The 16,007-nt window shown below is 40.7% G+C and overlaps 1 protein-coding gene across 1 annotated transcript in view; it reads right to left on the minus strand.

The window, feature by feature from the left end:
* Window positions 1-16,007, minus strand: part of CHRDL2 (chordin like 2) — a 379,722-nt gene that overhangs the window by 118,103 nt on the left and 245,612 nt on the right. The window contains exons 6-8 of the mRNA XM_069203810.1: window positions 15,233-15,288; window positions 12,506-12,671; window positions 8,482-8,676 (exon numbers count right to left, since the gene is read on the minus strand). Coding sequence (XP_069059911.1) covers window positions 8,482-8,676; window positions 12,506-12,671; window positions 15,233-15,288 — 417 coding nt within the window. The remainder of the gene's footprint in view (window positions 1-8,481; window positions 8,677-12,505; window positions 12,672-15,232; window positions 15,289-16,007) is intronic.

A 16,007-nucleotide genomic window follows, 5' to 3' on the forward strand; every position in this document is an offset into this window, starting at 1 on the left:
ATGGGAGGGAAACCCTCAAAGGAAGTCTTGTGACTGCCCAGCCTCCTGGAGGGAAATTGACCATCTGTGTGGGAATAGGAGCACAGGAGATCCTAGATTGGGACACAAGCATACAGGGTTATGGCATTCCTCATAAGAGAAGGGCAGAGGCACTGTGATTTTTATATAGGAGGAACCGTGGACTGGTTACCCCTATGATCTTGCTTCCTTCCGCCAGGATATGCTTGTTCCTCCTACTCTGCTAGGTATTATTGTATGACCTGATTTATGTAACATGGCGTACTTGCCAATTTGGAGGGACATATATACATTCTCAGGGGCTGCAGTACACGTACCTTGCAGGGTGGATTTATGACATATGCAATATAGAAAGGTTTTCAGGATATGTGCATTTATGTTGGTGATAATGATGACTTGCCTTTGGGGAATGTTTCATTCTAGATGCATTTATTCTTGGTAATAATGTGTTTACCTGACTGCTGCTGGTTTGCAGAGTACTAATAATATGTGTGATAATCTGACATCTGCTTGTGCAGCAGGGCATTACTGAGACATGTCGTTGGTGGTCTAATTTTGTTTTGTGCAATACTGTTTATTTTTAGATAACTTGTTGTGGAGTTGTCTTTGTGGTGTATTTATTGTGTCACTGGTGTGAGTGTGTTGTGCAAATGCTTCACACATTGCCTCTGGGATAAGCCTGACTGCTTGTGCCAAGCTACCAAGGGGATAAGCAGGGGTTGCCTTAGGTGTGTAGCTCCCTTGTCCTGACTAAAGTGGCGGTCTCTGCCTGGCTGAGGTGCCTACCCTACTCACCCAGGAACTCCCATTTCTAACAGTCTTGAACAAGGGAGTGATTCAACACAGAAAGGAGACAAGCTCCACAGAATATATGTGCAGTGACCACAACCACAGTTACACATTGTGAAGCTTGTAAAACCAAAGGCAGCAGGGGCCCTTATTAGAGCCCACAAGTGACCCAGTGAATATTTACAAAATTCAGTGGGAGACCTATACACTACCTATAGTGGAATGGAGAAAGAATGCACATCTCACTCATCATCAGTAACAAAGATGAAGGAAACAAAAAACAAATGACTAAGGACAGCTACTTGTTACATAGCATAGAACACACTCCTGTTCACTACCGATTATTATTATGGTTCATGAGATGGTCCAGCACTACAGAATATCTTAATGGATGAAAGAAAGTCATATCTGCCTCAAAGATGCTAAACCAAAGGTCCTGGAAGTAGACAATGATAGGATGACCTTCTAACCTTAACCTAGTTTTGATCCCTGGGAGAATCCCCAATTCTATTCTAAAAATAAATACATCCTATATATTCTATTGAGTTCACATCTGGATTTTTCCATTGGGTAAATTTAAGAGTGAATGACAAAACCTATTGAAATCTCCCTCCAATTAACTAGCAACAGAATGGAACTGATCAGATATTCAACCATGGCTGGCTCCCATGACAATAACCACAATGGCTTTTCTAAAAATATATTTTGCAAATGGCTCAACTTGTTAGTTGCCTCTTAGATGAGTGCATGACAGCTTATTGTGCACAAGGCTTTATTTGGGCGACAAAAGGAAAACACAAGAGTGTAAGCACAGAGTTGTCCCTATGGCTTTTATAATGATCAGTCTGCACTTGCTTCAACAAAAGTTAGTTACACTTACTATACAAATCCCTTTCCAAGCATAAGACCTTGTTGTACTAAAACTCCAACACAAAGCTAAAGTTTTCATTCATGTATACAAACTTTACATTGCAAACAATATAGGTGTTGTGGTGTCAGCATGCATCATGGAGGTGGTTTTCAGCATACCGAGCAAGGTGACTCTTGAAGGCCTGCGTGAACGCCTTGGCCTTCATTACACACACAGTAGCTATGAGGATAAAATCCATGAGGATTAATACGCATACACTGCTCTTTCTGGCCAACGGATATCCTATAAGAATGTGGGCTTTGTATTCGTGCAGCCATACAGATCCCAGTTGGCTGAGAAACTACTGGACTGTGTTGCTTTCATATAAAATGGCATCAATAATAGTACAATTCCTCATCAATATTTGAATACTTAACTGGTTCTGGTTAGTTTCTGGAAGTCATCAAGCAATGAAGAACTCTCACTTCAGCCAGTCGTCCGGACGTTTTTACTCAGGTACAATGCTTCATATTTTGCCCAATTTCTTTGTAGTAATGCTGGCTACTCAGCTGCATGTCAGTGATACTGGTTTATTTATGTTGTGATTTTTTTTGGTCCTGGAGTGGGGAGCTCTATAGCACTTTCCTGAACTGTACCTGAGTCTGCCACAGTCCAGCAATGCATATTTCATGCATCATTTCTTCTATGAACGCATCTTATCACTTCAGAAAATACCATTATTGTATGGTTACTTTACACTAATTTTGCATGTCTAGTTTATTATGGGTGTGTATGTCTAGGCATGCATAGTCCCCACTGTGGGGACCAGACTCTCGTGTCTTAGGATACACTGAGATGCATGAGCCAGATTGCTGGACAGAAAGTCATGAATTGAATGAGCTTGACATGTGTAATCCAATATAATACAGACTTATAAAGCGCTCGGCTACATAGAAAGGTGTCCTGGAGCTTGCCCAAAACATTATGACAAATTGGAAAATAAGGAATGGTTTCTTACGTGTAATCCTAGTTCTCTCTTAGGGGAATCTCCATTGAAGTCATAAGCACTGGATAGTCCTGCCCACTTGAAGGGATTCCGGAGCACTTTTTCACAATATATCTTCTTAAACGTAGATGTTTGCCTTTCTTCCGGAAGGCCTGCAGAGTCACTTAAGAAAGAACAATATTATGCAGCCTAAAGGAACAGGTGACAATGGCCCAATTGTTCATCTTGTACTTAAAAAGGGGGCCAGCAGATATATATATATATATATATATATATATATATATATATATATATATATATAGAGCATGATGTTTCAGCATGTCTTTCACGAACCCTTTTTTTGACCGAGTATAAAGATGAAGGAAAGCAGTACAGTGTAGCCCCTTAGGCTGTCATGATTTGAGTTAAAAATAGAGACTGTGCCTTTAAGAACTTAGAGACCACCAGTATCTCATAATGCGTGGTGGGTGAAAGATATGTAGGTCCCATAGTTACCTCTGTCCACTCCACTGGGGAGGAGGGAGGGTTGCTTATGACATCAATGGAAATTCCCCTAAGAGAGAACTAGGATTACAGGAAGGAAACCATTCCTTCTCTTTTTGGGGATCTCCACTGATAGTCATAAGCACTGAATCGAATAGCTAGAAGACCCCCACTAGGAGCTGTGCAGAAGAGAGAGGCATGAGTAAGGTAGCCTTTTAAGCAAATAGATTCCTGAGGGAGGCTTGTCCTACTTGAGCATCTGCTGTAGCAACAGAATCCAGACAGTAGTGCTTGGTGAATGTGTGAACAGATCTCAACGAAGCAGCTTTGCAAATTTCCTCCATGGGATTATTCCTCATTAAAGTTACCCCTAGTGGAGTGTCTTTCGGTCTAGTTGATAGGGTCTTATTAGCTTTTTCATAGCACGCCGCGATACAGGAAACTATCCACCTGGAAATAGATTGCTTGGAAGTGGCTAGTCCTGTATGGAACGAACCATAGTTGATAAAGAATTGGTTCAACATGTGGATGTCACGTCTTTTATCAAGGTAAAACCTCAAGACTCTCACCACATCTAGAGAATGAAGTGTTCTTTCAGCTGGAGTAGAAGGATGCTGAAAAAAGTTTGCTAATGATATTGTCTGATTGATGTTGAAATCAGAAATACCTTAGGGCATTCCCCATTGTCCCTGACTTGGACTACCTCAAGATGAAGCTTTGTCATTTTTTGTTTTCTACGGTGGCGAACAAGTCGATGGTTGGAGTATCTCAGAGTTTGAAGATGTTTTCTATTACTTTGTCGTGTAAGACTCATTTGTGGTATTCTTACAGAACTCTGCTGAGAGCATGTGCTTGAGCATTTTGGACACCTGGAAGTTGAGTTGCCACTATCGTCAGGTACCAGGCTGTAAGCCATTTCCAGATTGTTTGGGCTTCGTGTGACATGGGCCTGGACCTCATTCCCCCCTGCTTGTTAAGGTAGTACATGGTGGTTGTACTAGCCGTCTGAACAAGCAGGGACTGGGTCGTGAATGATGGATGAAAAGCCTTTAGCGACAGATGAACTCCCCATAGCTCGAAGAGATTGATGCGATAGGTCATCTCTCTCTGGGACCGTTTGCCCTGAATATGGAGGTGAGCCACATGGGCTACCTATCCTGGTAGAGATGCATCCGTTACTATGGTTTGAGGAGGAAGCTACCGAATGAAATTGCATTCCTCGAAGGAAGTTGGCTGGAGAGCACCACCATTATGGGGACTGCTTTGCATGAAGGGATAGTTCAAACCTGTTGTCTCAGTTGCCCGTCAGTTGGTTCCACATTCCTATAGAGGCTGCATATAGAGACAGGCATTTGGAGTGAGAAAAATGCAGGAGGCCATCAAGCCGAGAAGAGATGGCACTGCCCTCACCATTGGATGAGAGACTTTCATGAGAGAGTGACACTTCTGAAGGATTGACACGTGTCTCTCCTCCGAAGGACACGATCCTGCCTGTTTGATGTTGATGGAGGCTCCCAAATAATGCAAGGTTTGAACCCAGGTATGTGTTGATATGCTGAGGTTGACATGAAGCCCCAACTGCTGAAGGAGATCGCAAATCCAGTTGCAATAAACTTGGGCTTCCTGAGATGTTGATGCCTTTATTAGGCAATCGTCTAGACGGGTAGACGAAGATTCAGTGTTTTCTGCGGTGGGCCGCCACTACTTCCATGCACTTTGAAAATGTTCTGGTTGCTGACTTTAGGTCAAATGGAAGTACTTGGTAGTGATAATGGTCCTGCCCTAAAACAAACCTCAAGAACTTTTGATGCTTTCCGGTGACTGGAATATTAAAATATGCATCATTAAGGTCGATGGAGCAAAGCCAATCTCCCTGGTGTAATTGGGGACAGATTTGATGCAATGCCAGCAACTGGAACTTTTCTTGCCAAATCCATTTGTTGGCTATTTTGAGGTAGAGTGCGGGCCTGAATATGCTTGTGTCTTTCTTTTTCACCAGAAAGTATCTGGAATAAATGCATGTTTCCTGTGAGGAACGGCTCCCACCGCATTCCTCTGTAAGAGGATGTTGACTCCTGTTCGTAGCAATGGTAGATGGAAATTGGACGGTTTTGGAGGTATGAACGGTGGGAGACTCGTGAATCTGAGACAGTGCCCATTTTGCACAATATTCAGAACCAAGGTGTCTTGCATGATTCTTTTTTTTGCTACTCTGCCAGATAATGAGAAATGCTTCCCCCTACCGGAGTGGGTAACTGAAGAGAGGGAAATTAGAACTCATGGTTTGGATCCTGTTGCCAGTTTACCCCCACTGTGAGCCTGTTGGGTGGCTCTTTATCTTGTCTGCTTTCGTTGTTGTTCGTAGGGTCTTTGGTGTTGTTGCTGTTATCGACCTTGATACCACTGAGGGGTTTGAACCCTCTGAAGGTAAAACCGGAATTGGTCTGAAGGAGTTTTTTTTGCTCTTTTGGTATCCCTACACCGACCGCTTTAAGTGTGACTTCGGAATAGAGTGGAACCTGAGAATGGTAGGTTTTGGATCCTTTGCTGAAACTCTAGTTTGAGCGATGTTAAACGAAGCCAAGCATGCCTCCTTAAAGCTACTTCGTGGCAGTATTTATGTGCTGTTGAGAGGTAAGAATCTGCTGCTGCTCTACTACGACCCCTCAATGTTGATCTGCTCCTCGACACTGACCACTGTAGACACCTCGACATCGATCCAATCCTTCCGGATGTAGAAACACTCCTCAACATTGATCTCGGTCTGTGCATCGACAGTGTATGGGCCTTTAATGTCGACTGATGTTGGGTCGATGATGACCGATGTCTCTTCCTTAACACCAATCTAGGCCTTAACAGTAAAAAGGTAGGAGTTGTACCTTGCCTTGAGCTGTATTTGACTTGGTCCCAAGGGCAAAACTTTGGGTGGTTCTGCATGGGATCGGGTTTCCGAGTGGTCTATTGCCCCTAATACAGGTGCTACATTCAGAAAAATGTGTGAGGGTCAGGTCAGGCCCCTTAGGGGAAATGATAGAAGATATCTCATAGGGAGAGGAGTCAGACAGGGATGCGTTTTGGCCCCTAAGCTTTTCCTCCTCTATATAACTGGATGCATTCCCTATCTTTTACATTGTGAGAAACATTCCTCCAAGGTGAAAACACCGTGCCCACTCTGTGCAGATGATACTCTCTTGCTATCTAAAACACCTATTATTAGTTTATCTATATTATAAGACAAATTCAGTGTTTTTTGGAAAGAGTATGGGTTAGCAATCAATAGCAACAAAACAAAGTTTATGGTGTGCGGTGATAGCAAAAAACATAAGGAACAAGATAGGTTTAGAGGGTAAGGCATTGGAAAGGGTCTAGAGGTTGACTATTTGGTCTATTTGGACTACTGATGGCCCAGATAGATGATCTGACCTTGAAGCAAAAAACAGGGTCCATATTAAGCTTTACTCATAGGGCTTCTGCCTTTGCAATCTCTCCCTCCATGGAGATATATAAGATCAAGGCATGCGTGCTGCCTTTTATGGGGCAGATTTGTGGGGACACTATAATCTTGCTACTCTTGAAAAAATAGAAAACATATTTATATAGTCCCTTTTAAGACTCCCTGCTAGTACATCTACGTTACCAATTAGATTCAACTTCAATCTTAGGCAAATTTCAGATATTGCGGTATTGAAGCCCATCCAATATTGGATAAGACTTTGGTCCCTAGAGGATATAGAACCCTATGGAGACTACATTAGATAAAATAATGGATGGCCAATCTACTGGGAAAATTCTTTGATTTGTTCACAAAATAAATTGCCTGTGCAAGTAGGGTGTGGAAGGTGTTTGGTTACATCCCTATATGTTACCCGGAGATGCCAACGACAAGCTAAAATCATAATTCTGTAATTTCTCTTTAGGTGCAAAATCTCTGGAGTTCCTTCAGGCAGCTTGGTAGACTCTTTTTTGCTGTTTAAATGTGTGCCGGATTTTTAACCATATTTCAGTTTCATTTCTAACCCATTAACACAGGAGCTTTCTGGGAAACTCAGACTAGGAAATCTTTTCCTGGCTTCTTTCACCTGCCATTGGTCCAATAAGGGTGATATATCAAATTTTTGACCTATGGACTGTGAGGCAGTGGAGAACATTAAACAAGTTTTATATTTCTGTATGGCCTATGCAAAGCAACGTTTAAAGTGAATTGTACCACTGTGCAGTCTTCTTGGTCTTGGGGATCGAGTTAATGCCCTTAGGATTTGTAAAACTTGTACAAAAGATTCTGTTCTGGTCTCAATTGCAAGCTACCTAACATCAATATGGCACATTAGGTTGAATGCACTTACAAGGAGGTAAAGGGTGCAACTGTATCTAAGGCAATATTTTTCAGACCCATGAAATGGTGTGTCATGATGAATCGGATATTTTAAAATAAAATGTTTGTTTTATGCTTGTTTTTGACGATATTATGATGCATATTTTTATGTACCTTTTATGGTTCCATGGAACTGAAATAAAGGAATATGATGATGATGAATTCATATGATGACAGCCTATAGGGCTACACTGCCATGCTTTCCTTCATCTCTATATTCTATCAAAAAAGGGTTTGTGAAAGACATTTATGCTGTTTTACAAAAACATAATGAAATTATACACATATATAATTCTCCTGTCCCCTTTTTTAAGTACAAGGTGAAGAATCCGGTATTGTTCCTGTTCCCACTGACTGCATAATAGTTTTCTTTCTTAAGTGACTCTGCAAGCCTTCCCTAAGAAAGACGAATATCTACACTTAAGAAGTTATATTGTGAAAAATTTCTCCAGTATCCCCACACGGATGCAGGACTATTCAGTGCTTATGACTATCAATGGAGATCCCTTAAGAGAGAACCGTTTTTTCAAAGCTTTACGAAATGAAATGTTTTCATATTATTGACTCAGAACGTGCAAATAAAATCGGTCTTTTACAATTTGCTCACATTTATGAAGATGGATTTATTAAGCTTTAATTTGCCACTCTTAGAACAAGACTGACCAGGAGAGGAACAAAAGGGAGGAGGAACACTGATATGTATTTGGAACACTGGTACATTTGAAAATGTATAGTGAGTGTTTACATTACAGTGACCTGTAGAACACACGTTAATAATATAATATACACACCCATTTGAAGTATGTTTTTGTAAACCATATTTAAGATGCAATATTTACAGCAAACATTCAATTTGTCAACAATATTCTGATATACAAACCTGGTTTTGCAAGCGCACAATACCGTAGGAGAATGACTGTACATCCTCTTTCCTTGGTGCAAGCATGGCGGTTCTCCACATACCTTGGCAGATTTTGCAGCACTTCCCTTCCACCTTCTCCGGGTGGGCACAGGGGTACTCTTCAGGGCATGTGATTCTCTGGCACTCTTGCTGGCCATCTTTGCAGCTGCACAGAATGCAAGGTAGAGTGCCAAAAGACCGGAAAACGGGGTGCCAAACTTCACCGTGAGAATAGGTCTTTCCATTGTAAACACAAGCTAATAAAAATGAAATAAAAGAAAAGACTTCCTCAATGTACTTTCAGAAACACAGTGAAACTCACCAATGTAGTTCCCTACAAATTAATAAATTAATCTTAATATAGAGCAGGGGTCTTGAAACTGTGGGGCGGGCCCTCCTACGGGGGCCTCAAGCGACCCCCCAAGGGGAGCACCAGGCTCTGGTCAAAAAAAGCATTACACAGATAACAGTGCTTTGTTCTAAGAAGAAACATGTTATTACATTTTTAAAAGGGTAGCAGTACTTAACTGCAATGTTTAAATACGTCTACACATATTTAAACATTGCCATCTTTATAAAATATTTGTGAAAAAATCAAGGGGGGGGCAATGATTTTTATTTTTCAACTGGGGGCGTGGCATTAAAAGGTTTGGAGACCACTGATATGGAAATTTATTTCCATACTATGCCCAGTTCTTCAATATAATTATCACAAAGTGGATCCCCCATTTCTAATATCCAACTGCACACCATATTTTCAGACAAAATATCTATATGTTTGAGCCAAATTACGATTAGGTTGGACCATCTATTCTCATTTCCTAATTGTGGGTGTGTAATAATGACCTCAATTTGTTCAGATGAGACTCCCTCAGATTGCTCCCCATATCCTCTGCCCAGGGGCATACATTTAAAAACAAAAACATGCTTCGACTTTTCTAAGCACCAGTCCCCATGTGGGGCCAGATATATCAAACATTTTTGCGATTGCATTTTGGTATGTAACAAGTCCAATTTGAGACTACATACCGATTCGGTATTAGGAAGGGGCGTGTCATGGGCGTCCCTTCCTAATACCGAATCGCAGAGGTATGTATGAATGTTTTGTGACCGTGAATGTGGTCGCAAAACAATCGCAGTTACCACCAATTTCAAACTGGTGGTAACTCATTCGCAAATGAGGACCCCTTCCCCTTTGTGAATGCATGCAAAAAACGTTTTTTAAGAGCAGGCAGTGGTCCCACTCTTAAAAAATGAAAAGAAAACTTTTAATTTTTCATTTTTAAACACATCCCGTTTTCCTTTAAGGAAAACGGGCTGCATTTAAAAAAAAAAAAATTGCTTTATTGAAAAGCAATCACAGACAAATTGCGACCTACTTCATGAATATTAATGAGGTAGGTCCATTTGCGAGCCCTTGCGAATCGCAGTATGAAACTCCTGGAGTTTCATACATTCCAATAGCGATTACTTAATTGCGATTTGCTAAAAATCGCAATTAGGTAATCGCTATTGTGAAGAATGATACATCTGGCCCTTAGTTCTTAGTACTGGAGTAGTGCAATTTAGACTCCATCCACTACATGTTATCGTTGTTCAATTACGCATTTATTTCTGACATTTTTAATATGTGTCTTGATAACATGTGTGAACATTTAAATTAATTAATGAAATTTTACCACTGAGAAACTGAAGTTTATAAGTGTGTGCACTAATGTTCATTTAAATTGCATTCATGTATTCATTCTTCACGTTTTATGTTTACACTTTAAGTTGTATTTGCAGAAGTAAAATGCATTTTTTATTCATATTTTGCATTTTTTTTAAAGATGTACGTGTGCATGTATAATCATGTATTCGAAATGCACATTAAATGTTTAGTTAAAGTTAGCATGACTAAAGTCATTAATTTAGAAATGTATTTTGCTTGGTTAGATTGTTCTTTCTTTTGTAGGTGCATTCTGGTGGTTTCATTAGCTAGAATAAACGAGTAGTGTTGCCTGTAGTTTACTAATAGTAAGACCTGTGAAGAGAAATTTTGGCAAGAAACGTGGAGACCTAATGAGCAGATGAATCTTCCTATTCATCGAGTATCAGGAGCGAGAGATTCTCAAGGCTGTAGTAATGTTCTGTGTTTTATAGGAAATTCAGGTGATGTTGCAAATGCACATGAAGAGAAGTGAATGATGGGTCCCTGGTGGTGAGGGGAGAGATATGATTGTTGCTAAAGTTTTACTTGTTTTAATTAATGATCACACCATCTGAAGTTAGGACAGATTCCTTTAGACTAAGAGGGGTACAGACCTCTCTGCTTGCTGTATACTAACACCTTCCTATCTTTCTGGATTTCCTTGAGACCCTTTATACTAACTATTCTCATACTTTAATTTTGAACTTAGATTTGATGACTTCAGAACTTATTCCTATTTAGGAGAGAGAATCTGAGTTTCTTTATGGAACACCTATTTCTAATTCTCAGTTACTGTATTGCTGTCAATATGATTATCTTGTATTTTATCCTACAGAGACAGAACCTACTGCGAGATTTTAGTATGCCAGCAATAATCTTGTATCTTTTTTAATGTTTTTCTGACATGCATATTTACCGGACTGATTATTAATTGGTAATAAAACTACTTAACTTCATTCACCGAATCCTGGTCCTTATTGTGTGGTTACATGGGCTTCATGACAATTAAAATGTCTTATTATTTTGAACTGAAACTTTGCGTCTCAGTCCACTTAAAAAGATCCATCAGATGAGATATTATAAATTATGCTCCTGCGTGTTCACAGTATCATGATTGGCCGATAGCTAATTTTATGTTAATTAATTTCAAAGGTGATATTATAACATATCAGTGCTGCCCACGAAATGGGGGCTGAGACCCAAGCGTTATCATCGCACACAATTTTGAGCGTGCTAGATTATTAACATCAGATCTTCCATTTTGGAGGATAGTGGTTGTACCCAGAATAAATTCTGTGCTTTGATGAAGGTCATGGGTCTGATTCTAAAGAAACTGATGGTGAGTTAGGCACCAAAGCAGTGATACATGTATTTACATGATTAATGTATCAACAATCAATGTAAAATTTCTACAGAACTTCCTCGATTTGCCAACATTCTTTTTTTTCATCCCACAATCATACGATGTATGATAGCCTTTCTCTAATAATCTACTTACTTGTTTGTGTTTATTTCTGTTATTCACTAATCCCTGTTGTGGCAGATGCCATTTACGTTATAATTTAACTATGCTTTGTCTGTTCTGTTTATTACTGGCTTCTTAACTTCTATCATTATAGACCCACATCACCTTTAACTTTGCTCATCAAATCAATATACATCCCATACACCTTATTTAAAACTATGTACAGCTCCAAATGCTCCCCACTTGCTCTGTAAACAATACATAACCATTTAAATAAACTAAGTGCTTAAGTCACGGAGTCTGCTTCAAGTAGATTCTAATAACTTTCCTAATGGAAGCATGTAAAGCAAATGAGCCTCTTTCCATCAAGAAACTGGTCCTCACTATTGGTAAGACTTGTTACATAAATAATATGCCATTCTATAGTGAGAAAGAGATTCTATATGTCACACTTGTTCTAGGTAAACAGTGCTAATGGGGATCGCAGAAACACTTTGCAAAGAAAGAATTAACATAAAATAACCTAACATGGCATAACACAACATGCAAAAACTGGTCATATATCTATCTGCTCAAGCTGAAAACTCACAAAGTTTGTGCATGAAGCACACCCTCATCTCACTATAGATCAAATGACCCTCTTGTAGAGTTAGGTCAAGTATACACATGAGCTGGTGAGCAAAATGGACAGAGAAATTTAGAAGTGGCCTAGACGTTCTGAGAAACGTCTAAATGTTCCCTAAGTCCCTACATCCTTGGAAACTGAACCAAATTCCATTCTTTTATAGTAATGTTTTGTGAGTCTTAGGTATCAGTTTATTTAATTGATAGTTCGTTAAATCACCTTGTCTACCCCACGTATCCATCAGAAATCACTGCCCCTTGAAAAAAAACAAAGAATAGCATTGTCCACCTGGGGAGCACCAATTACCTTTCTTGTGTTTTTCTTTCATGTAGATCTTTATGGTTGTGCCTCCTGCTTTCTGCTTGAAGCTCCTGGGATTGAATCCAAGTGAAGAGCTAATGGCGGTTGAGGCAGTGGCACCAAGAAACTTCTTACTTATCATCTCGCCTGAACACTGTTCTTGTGAGTGCCTCTGTGGAGTATCAAAAAAAGTTTAAACTTTAATATCCAGGTATCCTTGTTGTACCGTACTATACTGATACCTAAGTTTGGAGTGGAATTATTTCCAAAGTGTGGAGCATTGGTTTTGAGCGATCCTCAACTGTAAGCACCACGCAGAAATTGTAACACATTCTCATTGTCTTCAGTTAGGTTTAATGGACTTTTCACAACTAGGGATGGAAAAGCTTTTATCCTGTTGACGAAACTGGTCTTAAATCAAGACTTTGCACTTTGCTAAATTCTGAAAGTCTTTTCCAATTATGACTGTGGGGAAGATTATCTCACAAAATATTGTTTAATAACTATTTTGAATTCTAACAGATCAGCCCAGTGAATGTTTTTGAATTACATCCATTTGCAGGAAAAAAAGTACAATGACATTTTAGGCATGTGTCTTACAATACTATGGGGGTGATTCTAAGTCTGGCGGGCGGCAAAAGGCCGCCCGCCAGCCCAGTGCAAAACTACCTTCCCACGAGGACGCCGGCTCCGAATGGAGCCGGCGGAGTGGGAAGGTGCGACGGGGGGCAGTGGCACCCATCGCGAATTTCACTGTCTGCAATGCAGACAGTGAAATTCTTTGTGGGGCCCCCAGGGGCCCCACGACAACCCATACCGCCATCCTGTTCCTGGCGGGCGAACCGCCAGGAACAGGATTGCGGTATGGGCTGTCAGAATCCCCATGGCGGCGCAGCGAGCTGCGCCGCCATGGAGGATTCAAATGGGCAGCGGAAAACCGGCGGGAGACTGCCGGTTTTCCACTTCTGACCGCGGTCAAACCGCCGCGGTCAGAATGCCCAGCGGGGCACCGCCAGCCTGTTGGCGGTGCCCCCGTCATTTTAGCCCTGGCGGTCTTGGACCGCCAGGGTTAGAATGACCCCCTATGTGTCATGAGATTAAAATTGTATTATCATGCACAATGTATACATGGTACCAGTCAAATTGTTGATCTAATTTGTTCTACTGATCTAAATATTTTAATTAAGTTATTCCACTTTAAACACCAAATTTATGCAGTAGAAAAAGAGTAACAAAATAAAAAATCACAGCAAGAAATGCAAACATCGGTAACTAACCAGTCATGTAAATTTGTGAAGAATCTGAATATTCTACACATGTTTTGATTTACAAAGACAGGTGTAACACCAAAATATCTTGTTTTAAATATCAACATGCAAAAATATCCTGGCAAGAATAGGGACTACAACTGTATCCACATGCATTTATTTATAGGTGAGAATACATTTACTATACTTTTCTTTAAACACTTGGGGGCTCATTCCGACTTGGGCGAAGCCGCGGGCACCAGAGGACCGCCATATTCCTAGTACTGAAGGATTTCCGCCACAATTTATGCGCAAATCCTCCAGTAGTCGAGCTGGTGGTCGGAGGTGCAGAGGCGGTTCCACAGCCGGCCCCCCACCGCCCTGCCAAAATGACTCCGCCAGCCGTATTACGACCTGTATTACGGCCTGGAGGGTCCTGATGGCGGTGCGAGGCCGGCAGTGGGATCCAGGTCCTGTCCCCTCAGGAAAGAGCACCTCGTCGGACGAAGTAAGTGTCCTCTGCAAGGGGAGGAGGGTGGGTGTGTGAATGGGAGTCTGTGAGTGTGTATATGCGTGTCATAAATGTGGGAGGGGGAGGAGAGTATTTGTGTGTGTGTGCGTGTGTCTGTGTGTAAATGTGGTGATGGTGATGTATGTATGTGCGTGTGGGTCTACGGGTGTTGTGAGTCTGAGTGAGTGTGTGTCAGGGTGTGCGTGTCTGTGGGTGCGTGTGTGTATGCGGGGGCAGGGTTAAGTACGGGGTTCAGAGGGGTGGGGGGTCACTACTAGGAGTGGAAGGGGGTCATCTACCGGTAACAGGAATGCAAATCTATTGTTGCTGTAAACCCTATTGTTTTTCTACACTAGAGATACATACCATGGCCATATATATATATATATTCAAAGTAGATAGATGTAAAGTTAAGAACAGTGAATATATATTTACCTTCACAGTGGCCTAGTTGTCAATGGTTTTTCCTACTGTATAGTTGTATATTTTTGTATGTCGTAGTTTTGTACTCGATATTCTGACACATAACCTAAAGAGAGCCTAAACCTTCTTCAAAAATAAAAACATGATGCCAACATGTCTTAAGATTATATCAAGAAAAAAGGAAGAGTATGGGCCTGATTTAGATACTGGCAGAGGGGTTACTCCATCACAGCACAGTTGGATATGATGGGATTTAGATTTCAGTGGACGGGATATCCTTCACCGTTGTGATGGAGTAACCCCTCTGCCAATATCTACACCAGACCCTATGTCTTTCAAGCACTCATAGAAAATGTGCATAAAGAGTTTAAGGAGAAATCCCAAAGTGAATATATATTGACCAAGCTAGTGTCAATAGACAGAGGTTTTGTTTTTACTAAAGTGGATAATCTTGTACCAGTGCTGCAAGAAATCTGACGACTCATCAGAGTAGGGTGCACTGCTTTTGATCAGAAAAAGCTTTCTTTTATTTAAAATGTAAACATCACGTACAACACCTCTGTTTAATTGCAGGGGCTCCTCCTCCACAGACTTCTCATAGGAGGTGTCTGAAAGAAAGAAAATACCCTGTTACAACATGAATGATAGCATCATTGCACTCCCAGTAGGGTAACTTCAATATACGAGGCCTCTTAAAACAAATATGTTCATGTTCAATTAAAGGTATGCACATTCTTTAATAGGTTTCACTATATTGAGCATTACTTTTGTGAGGTGTTTATTCCTTGGCTCTAGTTGTTTTGTTTATGGATCACTGGAAAGATCATGGAAAGTTCGATCAATATCAGCAAGGCGGGATTCAGCTGCAGCTCATTATTTTAGAATCCTTTTTGGACAGGTGATGTTGGACCACTTATAGAAAGCTAGAGCAGTCACCTTGTATACCTATGAAGAAAACTGCTTCATATCACAAGGATGTCTTGAATGGAAACTGAACTACAGTAGACACGGAGAGAACAATTTGAACTGTAAGGATAGGCAACAATATAATGCATGGGTTAAAGCAGTATGGTTTAATAGAAGATCAGGATAATTCCAGATAGGCCATGACCCCTGGAATGTGGTATGCCTGAGGCAGGGTCAATCAGAGGCTGGTCGGAAAGCACTAATGTAGACCTTCTGCATTAAACAATGTGCTGGGCATCTTGTGGTCATCATTGTATCTTTTAACCTTGGGCAATTTATGATAAAACAAAATACCTATTAAAAGAGTCTGTAAGTGGAGTAAGTAGAACCACAAGAGAGAAGCTCAAACATTCTCCTGAAA

This window comes from Pleurodeles waltl, chromosome 8 (assembly GCF_031143425.1).
Source record: "Pleurodeles waltl isolate 20211129_DDA chromosome 8, aPleWal1.hap1.20221129, whole genome shotgun sequence".
NCBI lineage: Eukaryota > Metazoa > Chordata > Amphibia > Caudata > Salamandridae > Pleurodeles > Pleurodeles waltl.